The 24,171-nt window shown below is 42.1% G+C and overlaps 1 protein-coding gene across 1 annotated transcript; it reads left to right on the forward strand.

Annotated features, from left to right (window-relative positions):
* The first annotated feature begins 1,411 nt into the window (after window positions 1–1,411).
* pkd1l1 (polycystin 1 like 1, transient receptor potential channel interacting) lies at window positions 1,412–23,222 on the forward strand. The gene is made up of 55 exons (XM_086306056.1): window positions 1,412–2,182; window positions 2,675–2,809; window positions 2,967–3,142; window positions 4,020–4,163; window positions 4,295–4,500; window positions 5,674–5,760; window positions 6,081–6,144; window positions 6,893–7,058; window positions 7,531–7,770; window positions 7,988–8,120; window positions 8,203–8,406; window positions 8,529–8,707; window positions 9,397–9,600; window positions 9,729–9,892; window positions 9,988–10,218; window positions 10,309–10,476; window positions 10,740–10,811; window positions 10,891–11,070; window positions 11,155–11,232; window positions 11,447–11,589; window positions 11,886–12,006; window positions 12,112–12,247; window positions 12,496–12,688; window positions 13,170–13,226; window positions 13,311–13,661; window positions 13,743–13,970; window positions 14,168–14,281; window positions 14,420–14,571; window positions 14,690–14,790; window positions 15,059–15,257; window positions 15,372–15,455; window positions 15,806–16,013; window positions 16,389–16,495; window positions 16,638–16,737; window positions 16,828–16,956; window positions 17,085–17,258; window positions 17,351–17,537; window positions 17,629–17,720; window positions 17,826–18,142; window positions 18,254–18,338; window positions 18,433–18,618; window positions 18,702–18,820; window positions 18,896–19,006; window positions 19,095–19,203; window positions 19,358–19,426; window positions 19,636–19,721; window positions 19,806–20,040; window positions 20,147–20,251; window positions 20,510–20,650; window positions 20,782–20,916; window positions 21,091–21,315; window positions 21,505–21,669; window positions 21,860–22,012; window positions 22,128–22,225; window positions 22,328–23,222. Exons 1-55 carry the CDS (start codon window positions 1,860–1,862, stop codon window positions 22,542–22,544), a joined length of 8,586 nt encoding a protein of 2,861 aa, XP_086162182.1. The 5' UTR covers window positions 1,412–1,859; the 3' UTR covers window positions 22,545–23,222.
* Window positions 23,223–24,171: the final 949 nt, after the last annotated feature.

A 24,171-nucleotide genomic window follows, 5' to 3' on the forward strand; every position in this document is an offset into this window, starting at 1 on the left:
AAGCTTCACCCACGCAGCTGCTTCACTATCACACACAACTCACTCATTAATATAAAGTACCACAGGTTGGGTTTTGTTTTGTTTTGTTGTTTTTTGGGGGGTGGAATAAGATAAGCCAAAAATTAGTTCCGGTTTCTAGGGTTCCACGTGCATGCCTCCGTGATGTGTTAACGGTGCAAAAACTTCTGGGGACCCCTGAGTGACGAGATGAAACGAAATCGCAGAACAAAGTGCGCGTTTTCAGTATGAAAATACTCTGAGAGAAATGTGTTTGATTCCTCCACTCATGGAGAGATGGCACGGTCTGACAGTGCCCCCTGCCGCTAACTTCAAGCTCTGGGAATTTCTCTTAAAGGGGATGTCGAGCAAACCGGAAGAGCTTTTTAAGGTGGACCGGCGGAGTTAGCTACACGGCGCAGACTTGGTTTCCAGCAAAAGGGCTCACGGGCAAAGCTGAACTCCGAAGAGTCACACCGGTTCCGTCGCGGTTTTGCCCTTTTCGGCGTGACAGCTCAGATAAAATAAACCCACTGAGAGGACGCTTTGTCTCGTGTCCGAGCTGACAACCTTGGATTTCTCAAACTTAGCACAAAATTATCACTGCTGGTGAGATTTCATTTAAATTTACCAGTTTAACGCGAAGCATTTGGAATTTATTTCAGTTAACCAAATAATTGGCGAACCTAACCTGAGCAGAGGGGACAGCCTGAGACACCACACAGTTCTCTGTAGTAGGCCTACCTGTCCCCGTGTTTCCATTTTACTTGTGTAATTTAAAATAAAGTTACACGTGTAGCCCACATTAGACTTCGAATCTAATGCTTAATAAGGTTAATATTTGTGTTTTTAAATGTAATCTGGCGTCGAGCGTCGTCTGTCTAACGACCAGTTTCAAGCCGTCTGGCAGGTGATTCAGGGCTGCTCCTTCAGAATATAAACTAGCGTCTCATTCTCACAATAAAACAATGACATGTGATTACTTTGGAATTCTTTCCTTTGTTTGGAATTCTGGTGACAGAGGAGAAACGAGTCTGGAGACATCCTCTGGATCAGTTCGCTTGAAAAAAAGGGGCTGCTGGGCATCAAATCACTGAAAGGCACTGAGTGTCTAATGGCTCAGTAAATGTTATAACCTGTACGTGAAGCATGTGACCAGGTCGCTTTAGGCCACCTGAGCTTAGTGCAGTTTAATTCAGTGTCAAGCAGAATTCTTATGATCATGGAGCCGGATCGATCCTTGGGAGTAAAACAAAGCAAACACCTGCCGTTCCTCTCTCTCACTGCGGCTTTCCATTTAACGTATCTCAGTTTTCTGCCTTAAAGGCCGCATGATGCTGCTTTGTTGGCCACAAACGAAGCAGCAGTTCAGATCGCTGCAGAGGCTTTATTTGATGCAAGTCTCATAGTCCAGTAAAACACCCAGCCATTGGGTGTCACTGACATGTGACCTTACAGCGCAGCAGACATGCGTTGCTGCATTAAAATCTAACAGTGTTATTATTATTATTTTTGCAACGGGCATTTTGATGCTTCCGAAGCAGCTGCTCTCGTATTTAAATTCAAAAACGTCCTTAAGCTTTGCACAAATTATTAGCAAAGGCAAGTGGGGGATCACTCCATCTTCACACACGCAGGTGCAGGGCACCTGAGCCTTCACCTTTAAATAACTAGAATGGTAACACGCGCCTTAAACTTAGTAATAACAACAATAGCGTTTCCTGCACAGCAACAAAAGGCCGTGATTTTTTTTTCTGTTAGATTCCCGATCATTAACGCGATCTCCCTCCTCCCTCACGTGGTCTTTGACCCATTATTTGCATACAGTTACCCTCTCTGTTCACGCCTCCCAAACACCTTGTATGCACAGTTGCAGGTCTCGGTGCACCTGCTCCTCTCTCCTGTTCTCTCGTTCTCTCCCACTTGAAGCGTCCTCCTCAATCGCAGTTCATCCCGAGTTTCGCTCTATAGTCGAGGCCCGTGTCCGAGCAGTCATGCTCCGCGCTTTTGTCTTCTTTGCACTGCACTCCTTGTCCGCGTTGGCCTCCTCATCAGGTCAGCAGAGTTCACCCTGGTTCATCGGATGCGTCAGCGCGAGCTCTTCCCTCGGATTTCACGGACCCACGGGTGTCGGTGCCCGTGACCTTGACCCGGTAGCCTGCTCTGCACACTGCTTGGATGAGGGGTGAGCTGGTGGAGAAATGCTAAAAGAGCTTTCCGGGTCAGGGGGCATTACAGATGAAGATGAAATGTGGATGCTTGTCTGAAATTGTTTGACAGTGATGACAGTAACAGGTTAAAGAAATATTCAAATTTTTATAGCAGCCTTTTATTATTGCATATTTGAGGCATCATCTGTTGTGTGTAAAAGCACTTAAAAACAAACTCTCAGAAATCTTAATATATTCTCATCCTGAAATAATTTAAGAAATTACAAAAATATTTTTAAATTTATGAATAAAATTTGTGAATAAAAAAAATCCCAATAGCAAATCTCTAATACAAAAAACAAACAAACAAAGAATATATATGTATATATATCAAAAGTGCTGTTTTCAAGAAGATGTAACAGAAATTTAAAGCATCATATATTAGAATACCAACAAAGGCTTATTTGACATGTGACATGTGCTCTCAGTATGTAAAACACTAACCTTCACTGTGTTTATTGTGGAAGGTATGGAGTGGCTGCATTGTCTTCACAGACCTGTTACTGTGGGAACCAGCTCAGTGGTTTGGTGTTTAGAGAGTGTTTCAAGACATCTCCCAGTGAAGGAACAAAGGACGTGAAAGGAGGAAGTGAAAGACAAAGGTGAGGTAGCAGATTGCTTTCTTTTGCTTTTGATGTCTAACTATAGCTGCCGCTTCTCTTCTCATTTAAACTTGTGTTGTCGTGTCATCACTAAAGTACATTTTAAAAGCTTAAAGCAAGAAGCTTTTTGTCCTGGATAACTTCTTTTCTCTTCCAGTACCTTGAACTTACCTCTTGGAAAAGCACAAGATGGAAGCATGGCGCTCTACAGAACTGAAGGGCCATTTTTGCACAACATTAGTGTATTTACTTCTCCAGCAAGACTGGAGGCTGGGAAGACTTTTGTCATTGAAGTGAAAGGAAACCTCGCTGGACGTTCCAATCAGCCACCAGGTCAGCTGCTGCAGTGTTTTATAACAATGAGTTTCTTTGAAATGCAACTCTTCACCCCCGTGCTTTAATTAAGTTATTCCCTGATTTGAAAAGGTTTGCTTCAATGAACGCATTAATTATTAGTTTACACTGTCAGGTATTATTTGCGTATCTGTATCTGAAATTGTTTTAATTTAATTTACTTTTATCCTACTGTGTATTTTCTGTGGTCTCACATAATGTAGAACCTGTAGTTTTGGCTTCTATAAATTGGACTTTTATTATTATATCATATTATTTCTTGATATAAATTATTGCAAGTAATATTATTCATGTTTTCACACAGGCAGACGGGATCTGTAAACTGAGTATTTAAAATGTTGTTTTCAGTCTTTTTTCCATTCTTTATTTTTTAATTTAGATTTAAATGTTTCCTTAAAAATAATTATACTTATCAAAATGTATTTCAACAGAAACTGAACAAGCAGTATCAAACATAAGGCACATTTTTGCTGTTACAGTTGTATTGTGTGAAGTCATTACAAGTATCTAGTATGTGTTAAATTTTTGATATATATTGTACATTTAAACTTAATATAATTTGAAGAATTTTAATGAAAATTACTTACAATGTATTGCAAATAAATAGGTTTTTAAATTATTTTGATTGTTTTTCTTTTGTTGAGAAACCGAAATTTTCTATATAGTTGCTAGACAATGCTTTATTCAGAAAGTTAATGGACTGCACTGATGCTTGTTAATGAGTTTAAGTATGTTGGAATATATGCTAATAACCTCTGAATATTTGTGTATTATTTCCACGATTTGTAGAATTTTAAGCACTTTATATCAAAGCTCTTTTTTTTATCCTTTACATGATTATTTGTGTGATTTCCAGGCATCCTGGGTCTTAGCAGCCAGGCCCTGACCTATGTCACTGTGGAGTCTCTGGGGATGACCCTAAAGGTCAACGTGACGGATGATGGCTCCTTTACTGTGTCATCCGATTGGATTTTGAATGTTGCAGGCAAATACGAAATAAGTAAGTTCACCAGAGAAAATTTAATGTGTTTGCTGGTGATTTTTTCATCAGTTAATTAATCAAGAAAGGGATCACGTATGAGTAATCCTGTCTGCTCTGTGTGTATTTTTTGTCTTCTGTTTTCTTTTTAGACATCACCGTTTCCAACCTTCTCTCCACACTCTCCTCCACCCTCCACTTGTACATTTTGCCACCCTTTCCAGGGAACCTAACGGTGTCTTTGCTCCACGGCCCCCTGAATGTTCCCTCCTGCATCCCCACGGTTCACTTGGACTCTGACGGTGTGACTGAGGGTGTGGCTGCATATTGGGCCGATCCCGTCACTCTGCAGGCGTTTGTAAGTGACAGATTAGCAGCTGAGTTCTGCTGGTGCTTTACTCACAGGGAAGAAGAAACAGCTTCCCTTTCACAGCCACACTGTCTGAACAGCACAGTGGTAAATCACACAACAATAACTTATAAATGAGTCTAAATTAATTAACTTGTCAGGTTTGGCTTTAAAAGGAAATAGCTATTTGGGGATTTATAATGGGAAATTGATTTATGTGTTTATTATGTTAAGCTCATATATGCAGTTTGGCCTGTTTGTGATTTTCCAGCAGGAAAATATTAATATAAAAATATTATATATCTAAAATATATATAAGAAAGATGTTTTGCTCACTTGAATTGTCAGCTTTTCAAAGAATTTTATCAGCTGTGAATGTTAGCTTTAAAAAAAAAAGAAAAACGAAACAACCAAAAAATATAAAATAACTGAACATTCAACATATATGATAAATAATTTTTGATGTTTTTGCCCTGTTTTTCATGTATTTTATGTATTTTTTTAATGTATTTTTAAAAAACCTTTTCTTTAGATTAATACTCATCTGGTAAATCCAGTAACTCTTTTTTTTAAAACCAATTGCATCTAGAGTTTTTCCAAAAGAATCATAACGTATAAATAATAAACTAAAAATCTTGGAAAAATTGCAACAAAGAGAAAAGCTCTTGAGGGAGTTTTATTCAGGTTGAATGTGCAAAATGTGCATAATCCTCAAAATTACTGATTAGCATAACTACGTATTTGTGAGTCATTACACAACTCTTCTACGGTGACAGGGAAAAGAGCATAAGCAAACCTTGATGTGCTCATTAAAGCTCATCAAAGCTCCTCAGAGCTTAGTTTGTTCATTCAGAGCCACTGGTGTGTTCAAACTGAGATAAAGTAGAAGGTTAAGTGTTCAAACATTATTTAAGCAGTAGCCAACACCATAAATCTGCTGGGTCTGCAGAAGGACTGAAAAAAATGCTGTAACGCTAGTGAGCCAGAATGGCATACATACTTCTGATGCCGGACTGTCAGCTTTGCAAATAAGAATTCATGGAATTCCTCTTCTTGTTGAAGGAACGCAGTTTTCTGTAGGTGACCTGATTTTTTAATCTCCATCATCTGAAATATCCCTCATCCTTCAATGTACTGTCATGTTTTTTAATCTGAAAACTTAACGCTTCTCATCATTTTCAGAAGTGGACCTTCGAATCAGAGGGAGTTCACGCAGTGTCAGTGAATGCATCATGCCTCTATGGGTGGAAGCAGAAGACAATACATGTTGTGAGTTCTCAGCTTTCAGTCATTAAAAAATGCAACGGTTTTGTATGAATTATGCTAGTATTAATAAATTAAAGGTGCAAACAACTAAAACATTTTATAGTTCTCTTTTTTTTAGAAAGGCTCAGTATGTTTAAAACAATAGCTGGGATATTATATAACCGCGGGAAATAAGAGATACAAGATTTTAAAAGCATTTATGCTCATTGTGTTCTTTCTTCGATGAGAAGAAAAATCAAATATGAATGGAGATATCCTTTAATCTCACATTGGTGTGTGTCTTTGTGTGTGTGCTTTCTGCATGTGGTCGTGTGGTCTTGCAGGTGGTCTTATCTCCCGGCTGCTCTCACCTTAAAGGGATCTTGTGTGGGAATCATTTAACTTCAGGTGAGATTGTTTCTGTGAGAGCTGCTCACCACCATGAAACACCTGCTTGTCCTCAGCCTCACACTAAATGTAGCCCCCACCTATGAGAGCGACCATGGCAACATCACATATGCTTACAATCTTGTTTGTTGACACGGCGGTACCCTCACACGTCAAACCTTGATAACCTTCACACCTCCGCCCACTCCAGCTGCAATTTGCACTCAATCGCCACTGCTGTAGGACAGCATCACCTCACAGCATCGATCCTCTCCACTGCCATCATTCATCAGTGGTGTCTCGAGGCCTACTAGGAGTTCATGCATCCGTACATTCAGAAGTCATCCATGGGAGGTCATGCCAGGCCAGGATTAGGTTTAGAAAAGCATTAGGTTTTATTTTAGAGGTGCACCGGGGTCAAACGTGGCTGCTTCGCTGCTGGTGAGCTCATCACCGCTGTACAGGAAATGCAGCTACATGACAGGAGCACAGGAAGTGGTCACGGTTTAGCTTTTCAACCACACTAGGACGGTTGCATTTGAGCGTCAGGCTGAGAATCAAGTGTTTTACTTGAGGTGTGAGAGCGTGTACAAAGAACAGGAAGCTGTCACCACAAGTGAGACTAAATCTAAAACGGTAACCACCGAGGAGTCACAGCATTGATGCCTTAATGTTTCTGTCTTTTTTTGTTGTTGTTGTTATCTTTAATTAGTGTCATTATCTTTGGTGTGATTTATCTGTAATGACCATGTGTGTCTCTTATCCTTAGCTGTGAGGATTTTTGCAGCAAGGCAAGCATATCCAACAAATACAGATATAATCTTCCAAGCTGTGACTGACGTACCAGATCCAGTGTTCGTCTGGCACTTTGGAGACTACACATCAGCCACAACTACCTCTAGGATCATCACTAGAAAATACCTAAAGCCTGGCAGGTAATAGCGAGGCATGTGCAACATTTTTAAAATAAAATAATTGGAGATTTTTTAAATAAGCCAGAGCCTTAAAAGTGTTCATCCACGGACAAGGTTACATACGTTTTGTTTTTCAAATCCCGACAGTTAAAAAAAAAGTCAACAAAACTGTCACAAGGGTAAAACATGTGAAGTTGGTTTACATGCATAAATTTTAACTTGTAATCTAACAGTCATAACAGAAACTGGCAAACAACTAGAATCACCCAGCCTCTGTTGGTTGGTCCTTCTCAAGTCTTCTAACGCTAAAAAAACGTTCTTCATCCCCACATTATTACGTGCACCAAGGAGGTTATGTTTTTGGTAGCATTTGTGTGTCATTATGTCTTTAAACACAATAGCTCAACAGCTTCTAAATAAAATATGATTAAATAAATCAAACACCATGTGAATTAAACTAACCCCTCTTAAATCCCACCTTTCCTCACCATAGGTATAATGTGTCTGTAATCATGTCACATGGTAAGATGGCCGTTACCTCTGACATGTTCCCGGTGGTAGTCCAGAGAACAGTGAAGCTCAACAGGCTGGTCCACCGGGCCTCGGTTTTGCAGAATCATACAGTGGTGTTCAGTTGCCGGGTAAATATGGGGACCGACATCAACTTCCTGTGGAGCTTTGGGGATGGAACAAGCCGGTCTGGACAGAGCACAGAACGGCACATCTTCCACAGGTGAGTCAGAGAGTTTAACAAGACTTTGGGCTTTCATTCTCCTTGTAAACTCAAATCGGACTTTAAGTTTAGATTAAGTTAGGATTAAGATTCTCTAATTTTGTATTTACCTTTTACAAACTTGTTAGTATGTTTCACTATCTGTCTTTCAGATAAATATGAAAATCACATGTAGCCTAACACAAGTGTGCTTAATAAACATGTTTTTCCTCCTCAGAACGGGAGAGTTCAGAGTGGAAGTGACGGCGTCTAACCTGGTCAGCTCTGCTTCCCTGAGCAGCCACATCTTTGTTGTGGACCAGCCTTGTCAGCCTCCACCTGTCAAAAACATGGGGCCTCTTAAACTACAGGTAGCTCTTTGTCCAGACCTCACAAGTACGTATGGCGGAGCATAGTTAATAAAAGACAATACAACCTTCTCTTTGCACCTAGGTACGAAGATATGAGGTTGTCCATCTGGGTGTGACGTACGAAACGGAAGTGGATTGTGATGTATCAAGAGGCCTGCGCTACTCCTGGACTTTATTCGACTCTGCAGGCCAGGCAGTGCCGCTGCCTCTCACAGACACACACAGGCAGATCCTCATAGTGCAAAGCCATCTCCTGGAGTATGACACTTATACGGCTACAGCCAGGGTGTGTAATAATAATACAATAATACAGAAGAACTATTTAACGGCCGGTCTCTCCATTTCAAGTCGTTATTTCTGTTGCTATACGATTATTCCGAATGATCGAGGCTTGTGTTTCTCCTGCAGGTTCAGGTCGTCGGCAGTGTGGTGTACAGTAACTACAGCGTAAAGGTTCAGGTGATGCCGAGCCCTCCTGTGGCTTTCATCCAGGGTGGCACCAACATCTTCCTTAACAACAGGAACACCATAGTAACCCTGGATGGGCAGGCATCTTACGACCCTGACTTCCCCACGAACCCACTCAGGTAGAAATTGAGCCCTGACACCTTTAATAGGCAACAAGCCAGAAGCTGTCGCCTCAATGAGGAAAAACGGATAAGAATGTTCACTTTCCTCTGGTTTTAAATGTTTATGGAAGTGGTCACGTTCCCATTCTCACCGCTACCTCTGCTGTAAGTTTAGTGTTCAGCTCAAGGTTTGCTGAGATTTTGCTTTTTAGGTCCTCCTCCTGACTGAGGGTATCTTACTCACTATTTAACTCCTGGATCAAAATTCAGTTTGTCCTATAGCGTGAGGCTTTTCCTCTGCCTTGAGCAGTTCATGATGGGTGTGTTCCTGTTGCTGCAGCTGCTCGCTTAGCTGCGCTCTCCAGATCCGCTCCTTCTGAAGCTGGTTAGTGAGCTGTGTCCACAGAAAGCTATTCTCTCTCGTCTCTGTGTTGCAGTTTGGGTGCCTAGAGTCTCATTTGTTTTTCGGCTGCACGTCTGGCCCACATAACATTTGCCAGTAGCATTTCTGAGCTGTAATTGCCAAAAGTCGCCAACATTGGGCTCAGCTATAACTAAATAAATGGCAAAAAATGCCAATAAATATGTAAATATTATATTTTGGTGGATTTTCCTACATCTTAGTCATTTTTAGTTGTATTTGTTTCACCTTGAGAAATTTAATGTGTGTTTGGAAGTTAACAGAATTTCTGATTTTCTCTGTATAGCTACAGTTGGGCATGTAAACCAGTGAGCACCATCACCAGCTCCTGCTTCAACCAGCACATTCCCACTTCGTCGCTGGTGCTCAAATTTCCCGCCAGCTTCTTAAAAACCAACTTTGACCAGTTCCAGTTCACGCTCACTGTCCAAAGCGGAGAGCGTTCAGCTTCATCAGAGACCTTCCTCACTGTAACATCAAACCTCATCGGGTGTGACCTCTTCATAAAGTCTCAATTGAATCACATAACCGAACAGAATCAAATAGAAGTGTTTGATTAAAAGCAGCACTTTAATTCTTAAGTGACGTTTAACATGCGCCTAAATGCATCCGATCCAGGAAGCTGTCCATTTACTGCCCTGAGTGTCGGGGAGACCGTGTGAACTGGGATCAGTCGTTCTCTGTCGGCACCGTGTGTGAAGACTGCCACATTCCTGCACGGCACATCCAGTACACCTGGAGTCTGTACCTGGTCAATGCTTCATCCAAGCCTTTCACAGAAGGTAAATTCAGTGCCACTGTGCAAGAAAATTCCCCCAAAAATTCCCCTAAAAATGGAAATTAAATTAAAAAAGTAAAATCTTGTGTTCTATTCTAGTCCCGTTTTGCCACACAGTAGATCTCAGCACCATGTCTGCCATCATGGAAAGTCCTGCCACCTCTACTCTACACCCTCCTGTTACAAATGTGTCACAGAACACCCAGACGACCCCTTATTCATCTTCTTCAGCCGTTACCGTGGCTACCTTTGAAACCAGAAACGGTGATGTGGACCTGGCTGATAGTGGGGCATCAACAACCAGGAGTGGAGACACATCAGACAAAGCTGGTGTGTTATTAGCTGTATAAACAAATATATATACATGACTTGGAGCGTACCACTCTGTCACTAAATGTGACTTCTTTCCTCACCCCGCAGGTTTGCCAGAGTCTAGTCCACGTGTTCTCAACAATGATGGTGTCCTATATTCCGACTACTTGATCCAAGGGGACATTAGCAGTGAAACTTCAGTGGAGTCTGACTCCTCTGCCGACTGGGACTTTTCTTTTCGTGTTCTGGAGAGTAGCAATGCGGGTGGTCGACTAGGTGAGAAAATCTAAAATCGCCATATAAGCTCAGTCTATTTAAGTTATATATAATTTGATGCTGTTAGCACAATTTAAACGGATTAAATTACAATAAAAATACAGTTTGTGAAAGAGTTTTACCAACCTGGAACCAACATGAAGAAAGTTCCCATCATAAATAAATAACTTTTTCCAAATATAAAGAATATTTTTCAGTTATATGGGGCAATATTATGTTGCTTGACTGTTATTATTATTGCACTAAAGCTGGTTCTGTTACAGATCCAGATTATGGTGCTCCCTTTCCAAACGCAGAGGAAGGCGACCCAGGGATGTCAGCAGGGAGACCCAGAGGTACAGTTCATATCTACAATCACTGTTTATTTCTTATCTGAGATGGTTTTTACTGGTACTCACTCACGATCGTTCCCAGGTGAAGATGGTGAGCGCTTCAGTGCAGGAGACGTCTCGATGTTTGATATGGGATTACACAAAGATGAAGGGAGTAATCTAGTGGATTCTAAGCCTTTTGTGGCAATTCAGGCACCGACTTTGCTCAACTTACCTCGAAATCCTCTGAACAGAGGCCTCTTTGAGTCCTTTACTTACACAGGTACATTATGCAGAAAAATTCCTGCTTCTGTGCCACTGTGTCAGCATTTAGCCATCTTTTTTTCCCTTTTAAAAATCTCTACAGGAATCTCCTGTTCTTTTCTCAAGATCAAGCCCTTCAGTCTGAGGCCCAGGAGCAGATACATGTTGGAGGTCACTGCCAGTAAGTTTGGGATGGCTACATATAGACCAGCCCAGGCGAGAGTTATTAGAGATTTATAAAACAGGATAATGGGACAAAAGGACAAAATCACAGACATATATTATTTTTTACATTTACTGCAGTACTTTAACTTGAACATTAAAATGCCCACATTGCCTTTAAAGTCAGTCTCCGTCTGTTAATGATCCTCTCGATTGTTGTCTGATGAATTGAGAATCTCAGAGCAGGCGTCTGGGCCGGACTCAGCTGTTCTTACAGACCAATCCTGTTCCAGAGGGCTTGGCGTGCCAGGTGCAGCCTGTCAGAGGACTCGAGTTACACACACACTTCAGCATCTTCTGCACCTCAGGGAAGGAGGTATTTTCTGTCGCATGCTTTTAACACTCTTCCTGCTTTGATTAAAGATTTTCAAAGTGCATTTTTATTACAAGACATTGCCACTCAGTGCTTGAAGTTCGGAGCTGTCTGCCGATGATTGAAGTAAACCTCTTCAGGGCTCTCCTTGACCCCATAATTTTACTAATTGATCACCCCAAATTTTTTGACCTTGGTCCTGGCATGCCAGTCTTCACAGAAATGTGTGTGTGTGTGTGTGTGTGTGTGTGTGTGTGTGTGTGTGTGTGTGTGTGTGTGTGTGTGTGTGTGTGCCAAAGGACTTAGTGTATGAGTACAGCTTCAGTGTAGGAGACCGACTCCCCAGGACACTGTACCAGGGGAGAGACTTCCAATACTACTTCAGCCTTCCTTCAGGTGACCCCAGGGATGACTATAAAGGTAAACACACAAAGACACACTGTTGCTTAAGGAGCATTAACAGAATTATTATTTTTCTAATATTTTCTTATTTTTTTATTGCTCTTATTACTGTTGTCACCGCAGTAACTATTTACACAGAAATAAGAAGCAGCACATATGGGTCAGCCACCAAACCCTGTCCTGTGACAGTACAAGTCCAACCAAGCTTCCTCAGAGACACCTCATCTTCCTCTTCCCATCATGATCCTGATCTTGAGCTGTAAGAACCCCCATGTGATCATATTATGATGATATGATATGCAGATGTCTCGTGCTGTCTACTTAAGAGGGCCTGCTGGTGATTTAAATAGCACTGAGCTTGAGCACGCTCAGGGATTTTATGCTGTCAGCCAAAAAGCTGCTGTTAAGAACGACTGTGTGTGTTAAACTACAAAGCATCAATCTGAGCAAGTCAACAATAATATAGATTCTATAGAACATGCAAATCCTTACTTTCACCATCTCCAGGTCGGAGTCCGGTCTGAGGAACCTGTCGGCTTTGGTGCAGCTTGGGAACAGTATGGAGATTCGTAACTACATCAGCCTCCTCACCAGCATCCTGAACAGACTCAGCCTGGAAACAGAGGCCAACACACATGCACAGAGGCACATGCGCACTGTGCTCATTCGCACCTTGTGTGAGCTTGAGAGCAGCGATCAGGTAAACACACTGACATCACAAGTGATAAAACACAACAATGTTCTTTTTCTGTTCTACAGCCCCGGCTCTCTGGGAGGAAGAGCGGTAGCATTAAAATCGAGTTTTGATCAAAGAAAAGAAAAATCAAGCATCTCACGTGGCTCTGAGGGGAAAGAGAAGGAAAGAGAAGAGAGCAAAAGACAACTAATCAATGCTCGTTTAAGCCTCTGAATGCAATACTGGTGTATAAACAGGTGGAGGTGAATGAAGAAGACACACCCAGTGCATAATGGGATGCCCCCCGGAAGTCCTAGTGTACTGCAGCATAACTAAGAGAGGGTTCAGGGTCACCTGATCCAGTCCTAACTATAAGCTTTATCAAAAAGGAAAGTGTTTTTATGAATGAGGCCTGTTGTATAAAGTGCTTGGAGTGGAAGTAGAAAAGTGCTGTATAAGAACCAGTCCATTTACTGTTAATCATTCAGTTATGTTTCCATTCTAGGAGTCAATGACAGACAATATTTGCATTCTGAACGACCTGCTACGAGTTACAAGTCAGGTGAGTGGATGGACTCACAAAACCAAACTGGGAGCAGGGTTGTAGATGCTAGATTGTTTCTAATACTTCCTTTATTCCTTTTAGGTGACACTAGCAAGTGCCAAACGAGTAACAGCTCACATTCAGATGATGTCCGAGCAGTTTTCTGCATCTAGTGCTTATCGCCACTACATTATAAACCAGAAGGTGCTCAATACAGCACTCACCCTGCTTTCACACAGCCTTCAGGTGGTGACTACTTGCACCTTCACACCTGACATTACACAAGAAGACTCAACTGCTGATGGAAACCTAAGAAATGATGAAAACACTCCAAACAGCACTGCAGTGAATTCATCCACCAGTGGCCACATCAAACAAGGACGTTCACCTCCAGCAAAGCAAGCGGTGATGCTCGTAGCTGATATTCTGCAGGCTGCATCAGAGCTCATGCTGGTGAGACAAAACACATTTAAAACTATTTCTCCACAGTTTTAGTTTTTTAATGAAATTCATCCTCCTTTTCTTGTTTTCCAGAAGTACATTTTGTTTCATGAGACCAAGGAGCACAGAGTTAGCAGCAGCCTCATTAATTTGTATGCTGCATCCCAAAACAACACCTCCACAGTCATAAACAGTGGCTCAGTCAGGGTCTACATGCCTGCTTCTTTCATCCAGATTCTGTTTCTCCAGCATGGACCGTGTGTCCTCACTGTGCTCACCGAGCTTGCTCACAGTCCTTACACCTGGGCCAATCCTACACAGGTGAGACCTGCTCAGTAGTTGCACATACAGTGATTTAACATCTATACCATCAGTGAGACTTTTAACTCTAACCCCTTTATCGGTTTTGTTTGTTTAACATAAACTGTGAATGATGCATTTTCTACCAGTTATTTCATGGTTCAGCTTAACAGGGTTAAAGGTGAGACATCTCTCTTACTTATTCTTTGGATTTCCAGGTGAGTGGACCAGTGGTTGACCTAAGTCTTTACAAGTGCAACACGAGGAGAAGGATCCACGTTTCCTCCCTCATTCAACCATTCAACACCGAGCTTCGTCACACACAAAGAAACGTGAGCTGCTGATTGTCCTTTTCTTTTGTTTGTGGAAAATGAGAGGTTCTTCATAATAAGATTTTGTTAAAAGAAATTCTTAAAACGTGCAGTGTTGTATCTTTACTCCAACAACACGAGACTAAATTTCTGCTGCAGAAAAGCTCCTCGTGGGAGTTCGCCCTCCTGCGCAGCCGGGTCAACTACCACAGCTTCAACATTACCCAGGAACACTTGCTGCAGTCCATCCAGTTCACTCTACTCTTCAGACCCACGACCAAAAAGGCGTTTCCCCTCATGGTGCTCTTCAGGTATTATTACAGCACCGTGTTATACTCATACTCAGATAATAACAGAATAATTTGAATGAGTTTTGACTGAAAGGTGAGACTATGGCACATATCTAACCGTGAGTGTCCGCTGTATCAGGATGTTTGAAAAGCCGACTCCTAGAATGCACCATCTGCGCAAGATTTACAGGTGGGAGAGCAACACCTCACGCATCACTCTGCCCTCATCCTACCTCAGCGGTAAGACCATTTTCTGTTTCTGACTCTTCTGCCCTCCTGGTCTTTCCTTCTGTTAAATTCTCTGTCCTTTTACAAAGTATTTTTAAGACTGATCATCTATTTGTGGAGTGAAAAATCTACCCAGAATCTCAGTTAAACTTAATAGAAATCAATTGATCCATGTATGTTTTAGCTGAGTAGTATGAGTCAGTCAAGTCATCTTTCTAACATGTACATGCTTTGAGTAAGTTCGCTGGGAAATATTGTAACAAATTCCCAAAACTTCCAGCTGCAGGTGTTGGTCACTTGGCACTGCTTAATGCTGATTTTGGTAAAGCACCCAGAGCCAATCACCTGACTGAAGAGATAAGCTACAGTCTGACAGTGGACAGCAGTCTGTGTTTGTCCTGGGACGGCCAGCAGGGGGCTTGGACACATCAGGGCTGCAGAACACAGCTAGCAGACACAGATTCAGCTGTCAGCTGCAGGTAAAGCATGTGAGTGTGTCTGTGTGTGAGAATATAAGAAAACAAACAAACACTAGAGGACAAATCTGGATGCAGAGGTGATTAACATGCTTCTTTATATTTGCTGAATCCTAGCTGCCACCGTTTGAGACCGCTGACCGTGAAGCAGCAGCAGATCCAGAGCATCCACAGCACAGCAGATGTGAACCTGTTCCTAAGGTGACCAACCGAGACCTGGAAAATAACAAAAAACACTGATCTGCACAAATATTTTTACATGCATTTTACCAAAAAAAAAGGGGGGGGGGGGGGGGGGGAAGAAAGAAACAGTAGGATTTTTTTGCTCATCAGGTTTGAAACGTAATAAAATGAAACCGGATTGCTAGATTTTTTTTCTTTTATTTGTATTTTGAAATATATCAACCTCTTGACCTGTTGAAGCTACCGGTAAGTTTCTTTTGCAAACAAAATGTACCGTAGATGAAAAATAGAAATATAACATTAGTGTTGATATTTAACGCATCCTCTAAGGCATCTCTCTCCTTTTCTTTGCTTCTCTGAAACCTCAGCGCATCCACTGATCTGACAGTGCTGGGCATGCTGTTGCTGTTCGTGTGCCTGTACGTCGCGGGGTTGGCGGCGTGTAAAAGAGCTGATGTTGTTGCAACGCAAAGTCAAAGGGTTCACTACCTGTCTGACAACTCTGCATCTGATCCGTATCTCTACGCAGTTACAACCCACACGGGTCTCAGCTCTGCAGCCCGTATGAGTGCAAAGGCAGGGCTGTTTTTGGTTTCTTTCAAACTTATCAGCTCCTTTGGTATTTAGCTGTTCTCAAAATATGCTCCTCCTGGATCCTTATGGCCACTGTATTTGTGTATTTCATTTTTTGTTGTCTTTCTTCCCATTTTCCCATTGTTTTCCACATACTATTCCCTGCATACAGAGCAGGTAAAGCAGATAAACTGTAACACTCCTCATTCTGTAGCACCTGATGCCGTTTGACATGCTTTATTAAATTATCTGAATATTTTTCGTACACTAATTCAGAACATGTTATAGATTAGTGTAAGAGAATTAATCACATAAAAAAGTTTTTAAAAGTTTTTCTTCCCAGACTAATGTTTTTTTTAATCTTTATATATTGACCAGGTGTACATATCACTGTATGGTGAAGATGGGTTCTCACAGACAAAAGAACTACATGTCCCAGGATGCACTCTGTTCAGGAGGAACTCTAAAGACATCTTCATACTTAGGTAAAATCCTCAGTGATTTAGAAACAAGTTTTTTTTCTTTGTGTTTGTGTTCAATATGTAAGAAAAAGGGAGATAAATCAGTGTAATTTTTCATTATCTCATTACCACGTGCTATAATCTCTGTGTCTTTGCTCCCCCACAGTGCAGCAGAAAGCCTGGGCCCAGTGTGGGGGGTTCACATCTGGCATGACAACTCTGGACCTTCCCCTGATTGGTACCTTACACAGGTGGAGGTATCTGAGGTAATAAAAAAATCCTATAACAAAAACTGTTTGTGAACACACCTTTTCATTGATGAGTGGACTTTTAAGGTGGTTTGACTTGTTATTCAGGTGCTCAGAGGGCATGTGGTGGGATGCTCTTGGCTGTTTGCTGCCCAGTGCTGGCTGGCTGCGAACAAAGGCGATGGCCGAGTGGAGAGGATGCTGCGTGTTTGCACTCAGGGGATAAACTTTGCTCAGGTACAACACTCATGTTCACATAAAAACTATTTTCGGCATCGTCACAGTGAGTTAATCTACACTAGACATAAAACTTAATGTAATATTTGCTGCTGTGTCACCCCAGGTCTCCCTCTGTGTAATTGCAGATGCTGCGTCTCAAGCTTAATGACTACTTGGCTGATTTCCATACGTGGGTATCCGTGTACAGCTGCCCCTCTCCCAGCTCCTTCACACATACTCAAAGACTAAGTGTGTGTCTGCTGCTGCTGTTGGGGTACGCATGTGTTGGTGCAGTAATCGTTGCACAAACGGATGATCAGGTAGGCCCTCAAAGTTGAAGATTTGGTGAGCAAGAGCTCTGAAATGCCTTACCTACAGCTCAATGATGCATCTACTTATTCTGTATTTGCAGCCGCTGTTTGCGTTGGGCTTTGTCGATGTGTCCGCTGGTGCTGTAACAAATGGGCTTGTAAGCGTGGTAGCTGTGCTGCCCGTAGCAACAGCGGTGTCTTTCCTGTTTCGACTGCGTGCGGTACAGCCGACGGGGTCACGAGTCCATCGTGTAAAATGCAGAAAGACTGAAAAGGAATATTCTGAAGGTAAATTGGTTTTCTGTGGACCTCTTTTTGAATTTTGTTGTGTCTTTTCTTGAATTGTTCATTATCCTTTTATTTTATTATCTCCTCACAGACCCCCTCTCACTAAGCGACAGCACGTTTGACCGCCGTCTCTCCTGGAGCAGCCTCCAGCAGTGGGATGAATCCTGGATGCAGAAATACCAGGTTACACCTCAGAATAGTTTCTGTATTCCCTTCCTTTCCATTTCTCCTCATTGTCATTCTCACAGCTTCTAACATCACTGCCTGACCTTTCTTTTTCTGCTGTAGGACGCAGACCTGTCGGTTTCATACAGTAATGTGGATGAAGCACCCCACAAAAAACAGTCTGAATTCCTTCCTGGCAGCAGCAGGTTTCATGAAACCCAAAGAGCTTGTTTGTCCAGGGCAAAAGATGAAGGTCAAAAAGAGAAAGGTCTCCAAGGACGATGTTCACCAGACTCTTCCTCTGAGAGAGGAAGCTATTATGATGCCACCGACAAACTGAGAGAGAGACCAACATGTCAGCGGCGTGTCTGTTTGGCCTGGACTCTGTGTCTGCTGTTGTCCCTCTCCTGCCTGGTGCTCTCTGCAGTGCTGGGAATGAGGTAGTGAAAGTAATGTTCATTGTGATGTCTGCTGTTTTATCTGTTATAATATTGTATCACGGGTGTCAGTGTCACGCTTTTGAAGCCTCTCTGTGCGTTTTGATGTGTTAGGTTTAACAGTGGCAAGGTTCTGCTTTGGGTCCATTCTCTTTTCATCTCCCTGATGTCTTGCATCTTCATCATTCAGCCAGCTTTGGTAACATAATATGTGCTTTTTATAATCAGCTACACAACTAAATAATGGCACAAACCTTAAATAAAAATATCATCTTGATGTTTTTCTTTTACAGATACTTGCAGTGGCCTTGGCTGTTTCCTGTTGGCACAGAAAAACATCAGACTTTCATACTTTTTTCAGATTGAGGGAATTCAATATTGAGGCTATGAAACTTTGGAGCCATAGAGGCATTAATGGAGCTGAAGAGCAGCTTACTGAGTCTGCTTTTCCCTACAGACGACGCTCACACCTTAAAAAGGTAATAATCAGACGCTCGTAGAGTTTAATGTTGTTCTGGTTTTTTCCTTCTGCAATGTGAACTCGGTTATTTATCGTTTACAGCTGCTCCGAGCTCGACGGCGAGCTCGGTACCTGGGTCTTGTACGGCCACCGACTCTGGCAGAGCTGAGGAAAACTCATAGGAGGAAAAGAAGAGAGGCTGTTATTCATAAAACCCTGAGGTGTGCTTTTGCGAATGCATGCGCACCCCTCTATATTTGATGTAAGACTTTTAAGTGCTTTTCCTTCTCATGCAGGGATTTGTCTCTCAGTGTCGCCATGCTTTCCCTGATGATGTGTATAACCTATGACAGCTCATTCAGGGAACATTACCAGCTCAACAGAGCTGTCAGAAGACACTTTGTGAGGTAGCACCCGAACACTCTTGCTGTATATCTCACTGACATTCACACTTACTTCTAAAGCAGAGAAAAATCAGATGTTATCTTTTATTAGGAACCGTGATCATTCATTTATGTTGATACAAAAGCATACGGAGTGGTGGAACTGGTCACAGACAGGTCTGATAGAGTCACTGTACGAGCATACATCAGCCCAAACAGAGGTAAGCTATGACTTTAAGCTCCAAAGGGACTTAAAACTCCAGGTTGGTGAAGAAAACTCTGACCACATGTTCACCTCTCTTTGATCCTTCAAAATTAAGATTAGTCATAAAGTCAAACCAAAGCACCACATCGTGACATTCTGATGTCATTCAGCAGCCACATATTGTGATTGGAGAGCCAATCCTGCAGAAGATTGAAATATCTGACACCTCTCCAACTGAGGTTTGTGACCAAAGATGAACTGATAGAAGGATAGATTCATATTTTCTTACATTAAGGAATGCGTGACTTCCTGCACTTATAAGTACTCACAATTAGTTAAGAAAAATGCTGTACTGTACATTTGTTAAACTTGTAATGGCACTGTAAAATCTGGATTTCTAGATTCTGTCTCTGTACTTTAGTTGTGTTTCTTGCCTCACAATTTCCAGGTACCTGTTATGACTTCAACAACGCTATGCGGTCGCCTTAGTTGTTACTCAGGACCAAGCGCCACAGTTGGCTTAGGGCACACAAAGTGAGAGATCCACGATGGAAACTGTTGATTAACTCACCTTTTTTTTGCTTCCAAATAATGATCAGTTCTCCTCCTCTCCTGCAGGTCTGATTCTGCATCAAAACTGAAACTTCTGCGTTCAGCTGGCTGGTTGGACGGACGGACGGTGGCCCTGAAGGTTCAATTCACCTTGTACAGCCCCGCACCGAACTTGTTCACCAGTGTGACGCTGCTTGCTGAGCGCAGCCCCACCGGTGTCGTGCTGCCCTCTGTGGAAGTCCATTCAGTCAGAGTACATCACACTCCTACTGCCTGGGACTATGCTGTTATGGTCTGCAAGGTAAAACACTACACTAACTTTTAGACTGAGTCTTAAAAGATGCTACAGATTAAGGTTTACAACACATTTGAATACATTTTTTTTCTCCTTCCTCCCCTCTGACCAGCTTCTCTTCCTCTTCTTGTCTCTCATACAAATCTCATGCCAAGTGTCCAGTATGGGACAGCAAGGGCTGATTGGATACTGGACAACACCTTGCAGCTGGGTGGAAGTAAGTCTGCCCGAGACAAAATAATCATTCCAGCATAAATGTTTGTAAGACTTTAGAAAGCAGGCGCACACACCAGCTCTCAGTCAGGCGCACACTAATCCAAACAAGATCACGACAACCTCACTGGAAGAATAAAGTAACCTGTGGCTGTTTGTCTAACAACCCTGACAAGCAAAACACACAGAAATATTATCTGAAGGTCAAATTATCCATGAAGCACAGTGAACGCAGCTTTCTCCCTCTTTCTGTCTTTTGCAGGTCGGTGTGCCCACAGCGACACTTGTGCACTATGTGTGTCACATTTATCACTCCGCTGTTATCATGAGCGTTGCAGAGCTGCTGGAGAGAAACAACCACAGAGGCCGTGTGGACGTTCGCCTCCTGGCTTCCTGGGAACAAGTGAGAGAAATTTACAGCACCTTCTCTTGGAAAATAAAGAATAAACCCTGTGAGGCGATCATTATGAGCAGCTTGTTTGCACTGTAGTTAGAGTACATTTTAAGAATGCAGAGATATGTTTTCCTCTACAGTTTCTCCGTACTCTGCGTGGCATCATGCTCTTCCTTCTCACCATCAAGTGTGTGGCTGTGCTGAGGGTGAACAGGACCTTTGCCACCCCTGCTAAACTCCTTTCCCGCTTATTCTCAAGTCTTTTATGGCCAATGGTAAACACTTTATAACTCTTCTTAGGAAAGGTCTTCACTCCAAGCACTGTAATAGTACTTGCTGCAAAATAAAGCAGTTGACATTTATTGCACCTACATTGGTGATATTTGATATATTTTGCAAAGTGTTCTTGCCAAAATGACTAGAAATTGTTGCATCTTCTCTTGTGCTAGATTTCAGGTGTGATCCTGCTGATGGCATCGTCCTGCTTGGGTCATCTGCTGCACATTCAAAGCTCCTGGGCAGTCAGCCCTATTCACGTCCTCCTTGGGACCCTGCCCTGCGTCCTCTACCGGGGACTCAGAGCCACCAGCAATAACAGAGGCCTCCTCCACTCTGACTGCGATGTATTCACCTGTGGAGTTCTGTATCTGTCTGCTGTGGTGTGGACAGCAGTGGTACATGTTTCCCATAATATTACTTTTTGTTTATGTGGTTGGTTGCTTTGTTTTGTTTTGTGTGTGTGTGTGTGTGGGGGGGGGGGGGGGGCTTGTAAAACTTGTTGTCAAAAGGTTGATTTCTGTGATAGACAGCAACCCTATCTGAGATCACCTCATTGTTCTGTAAGAATTGTGTCTTTCTTGTAGGTGATTGGTGTGATGTCCTCACTGGTTAGAAGTGCCAGAAGATCTCACAGCAGGAGGAATTTGATCACCATTGCAGAACTGGCAAACTACATCAGACTCAGGGTCTCTGAGCTGACTACTGGGCAACATGAAGAAGCACGAATTGATAACCATACAGAGGGGAGGGTAAGTAACAGCTTCAAAAAAGAAGAAAAAATGCAGAACAGTTAGCTTGCTTTATGTAGGTAGATATAGCTTGAATTTAAAAACACTCCGATTGTGGTCAGTAGCTCTTGTTTTGTTCCTAGAAATGTGCCAGTTGACTAAATTATTTTGATTCCTTCCAATATAGAAATAGACTTTTCCCTTTTTTCAGGCCTACTATCTCGAGGAGTGTGAAAGTTTAGTGGACGAACTGTTGTTCAGACTCAATGCCCTCTCTGACAGCCTGCACCTCAAAGCCCATCGCTACAGGAAGGAGAGTCCTGTCATCTCCCCCACACCAGAGCCCTCCAACATGGACTCACAGGTGAATCCGTCTATATATGTGCCATACAAATAAACTTTGATTGTTTAAAGATACACAAAAAAATAAATTTAAGGAGTAAAATCAACATATTTGAATCTCTGTGTGATTCTATTAGGGCTCAGCAAGGTCACAGATAATCATGAATGGCACACATTCAGATGACCAATGTTTGTTAAATCTGGGAGGAACCCCAACTATGTCTCACCTGTTCAGGTAACAGAAATAGAAAAGGCTTCACCCAGTTTGTAGGTATTATTTTTAAGCAGGTACTAAAGGTGAATAACGTAATCATGTGACTAACTATAACACTTATAGGTCCCAGGCTAACAAGGACATCCTGCAGCAGAGGGGTCAGACTGGATGTAACCCCTCCTCCAACTTTGTTGTGGCATCTGATGATAGTTTAAAGGGCAAAAAATGCCCAGAGTCAGCCGGCAAAAGTCAGACCGCCTACACAACTTCACCACCAGAGGTTGTGGTGAAAGTTCTGGTCCATGAAGACCCTGCGAGAGCAGTCCCAGATAAACACTAGAGTCCTCATGGAGATAGCAAATCATGAATTCATTGTTCACTCTTATATTTGTTAATTGTTGTAAAGGCATGTGGAATAGGACAGCACGATATATTAATAACAAACCTTCTACTTCTTTTCTTCTTGGTATCGAGGTTGTGGGTAAAAGTCATGATTAAAATGTTTGAAGCAACAAATCTGCTGTTATTAATATCCATCCATCTTCATCCGCTTTATCCGGGGCCGGGTCGCGGGGGCAGCAGCCTAAGCAGAGAAGCCCAGACCTCCCTCTCCCCAGCCACCTCCTCCAGCTTATCCGGGGGAATACCAAGGCGTTCCCAGGCCAGCCGAGAGATATAATCTCATATCTATAATCTATAATCTCTGTTATTAATATTTTTGTTGAATTTATCTACAAAAAGGTACATTTAACTTGTTATTTTTACCCAGTAGTAGCATAACTTTTTAAAAACTTGTTAGCACAAAAGTTTGTAACCCATCCATCCATCAATCTATTTGGAGACAGTGGCAGTGACAAAGCTTTTTACTGCACAGACTCTGGAAGTTTTTCACTCTGAGCCTGAGATCTGCAAACTCAGTGGTCTCTTTCTACAAACAGTTAAAAACTCATCTTTTTAGATTTGTGTTTGGTTAACTTTTCTTTTTTCTCTTTTTGATGTTTGTGATGTCTGTCTTGAAATGTGCTATACGAATAAAAGTTTTGCTTTCTTACAAAAATACAGGAGGTTAAGCTGGAAGTGACAGAGCTTAACATGGTCAGATTTTCATTGGGAGTGACCAGAATTAACATGACTAGAAATGAGGGCATCAGAGGGACAGATCAGGTTGAGCAGTTTGGACAGCTTGGACATGCACGGAGAAGGAACAGAGGCCAAAGGATTCTGAAGATAGAGGTGACAGGCAGGAGGAAAAGGGGAAGACCAAAGAGTAGTGCTGTTCAATACTCCAGATTTTGGTATCGATCCAATACCAAGTAAACACAGGGCCAGTATTGCCTATGTCGATACTGGCTTGTCGATACAAGCAACACAAAAGTGTTCAGACATTTTTCATAGTGCATCTTTAAGGTATACTTGTTCATTTCTAAAACAAAAACAAACCAACAATAACAATTCATTGGGTTACATACTGAACTCAGAGGACAGAAACAAAGTATCAATGCTGTTGACTTAATATCAGTCCAGTATAAATACCAGATTTCAGCAGTGTTGATATTTGGTATGGACATTTGGAACATTTATGGAAGTAGGGAAGGAGGCCATGCAGAGGGCTGGTGTGACAGGGGAGGGTGAGATGCATGGAGGTAGATTAACTGCTGTGGCATCCCATAAAGGGAACTGTCGAAAGAAAAAGAAGTGGAGTTGGAACAGTAAGATATGAAAATGACCCTTATGGGTTTCTGTTGTCTTCAACACAGGAAGCTGTAAACATGTAAAGACAGATCACCAGGCCATCTCTTCCTGTTTAATGAATAATTTCCTCCCTAAATCCTCTAAACATCAGGCTAAAAATAGTCCTGTGCAGTGACTATTTATTATTTGTGTACCATATATATTTAAGGTACTGTTAACACTCATTTAAAACATAAAAAATACTTTTAAAATTATGAAACTAAACAAACAAACGC

The sequence above is a fragment of the Aulonocara sp. 'chitande type north' Nkhata Bay genome, linkage group LG9 (genome assembly GCF_057382095.1).
Source record: "Aulonocara sp. 'chitande type north' Nkhata Bay isolate Kocher_YH1m ecotype deep benthic linkage group LG9, A_spYH_male_GT1.1, whole genome shotgun sequence".
Taxonomy (NCBI): domain Eukaryota; kingdom Metazoa; phylum Chordata; class Actinopteri; order Cichliformes; family Cichlidae; genus Aulonocara; species Aulonocara sp. 'chitande type north' Nkhata Bay.

Excerpts from the sequence above, each read along its gene's own strand:
- pkd1l1 (XM_086306056.1), top strand. The coding sequence starts at position 1,860 with ATGCACAGTTGCAGGTCTCGGTGCACCTGCTCCTCTCTCCTGTTCTCT. Across the intron at positions 11,071-11,154 it reads TGAGTCCTTTACTTACACAG|GAATCTCCTGTTCTTTTCTC; the intron begins GTACATTATGCA and ends AAATCTCTACAG. Across the intron at positions 16,957-17,084 it reads AGGGGATAAACTTTGCTCAG|ATGCTGCGTCTCAAGCTTAA; the intron begins GTACAACACTCA and ends GTGTAATTGCAG.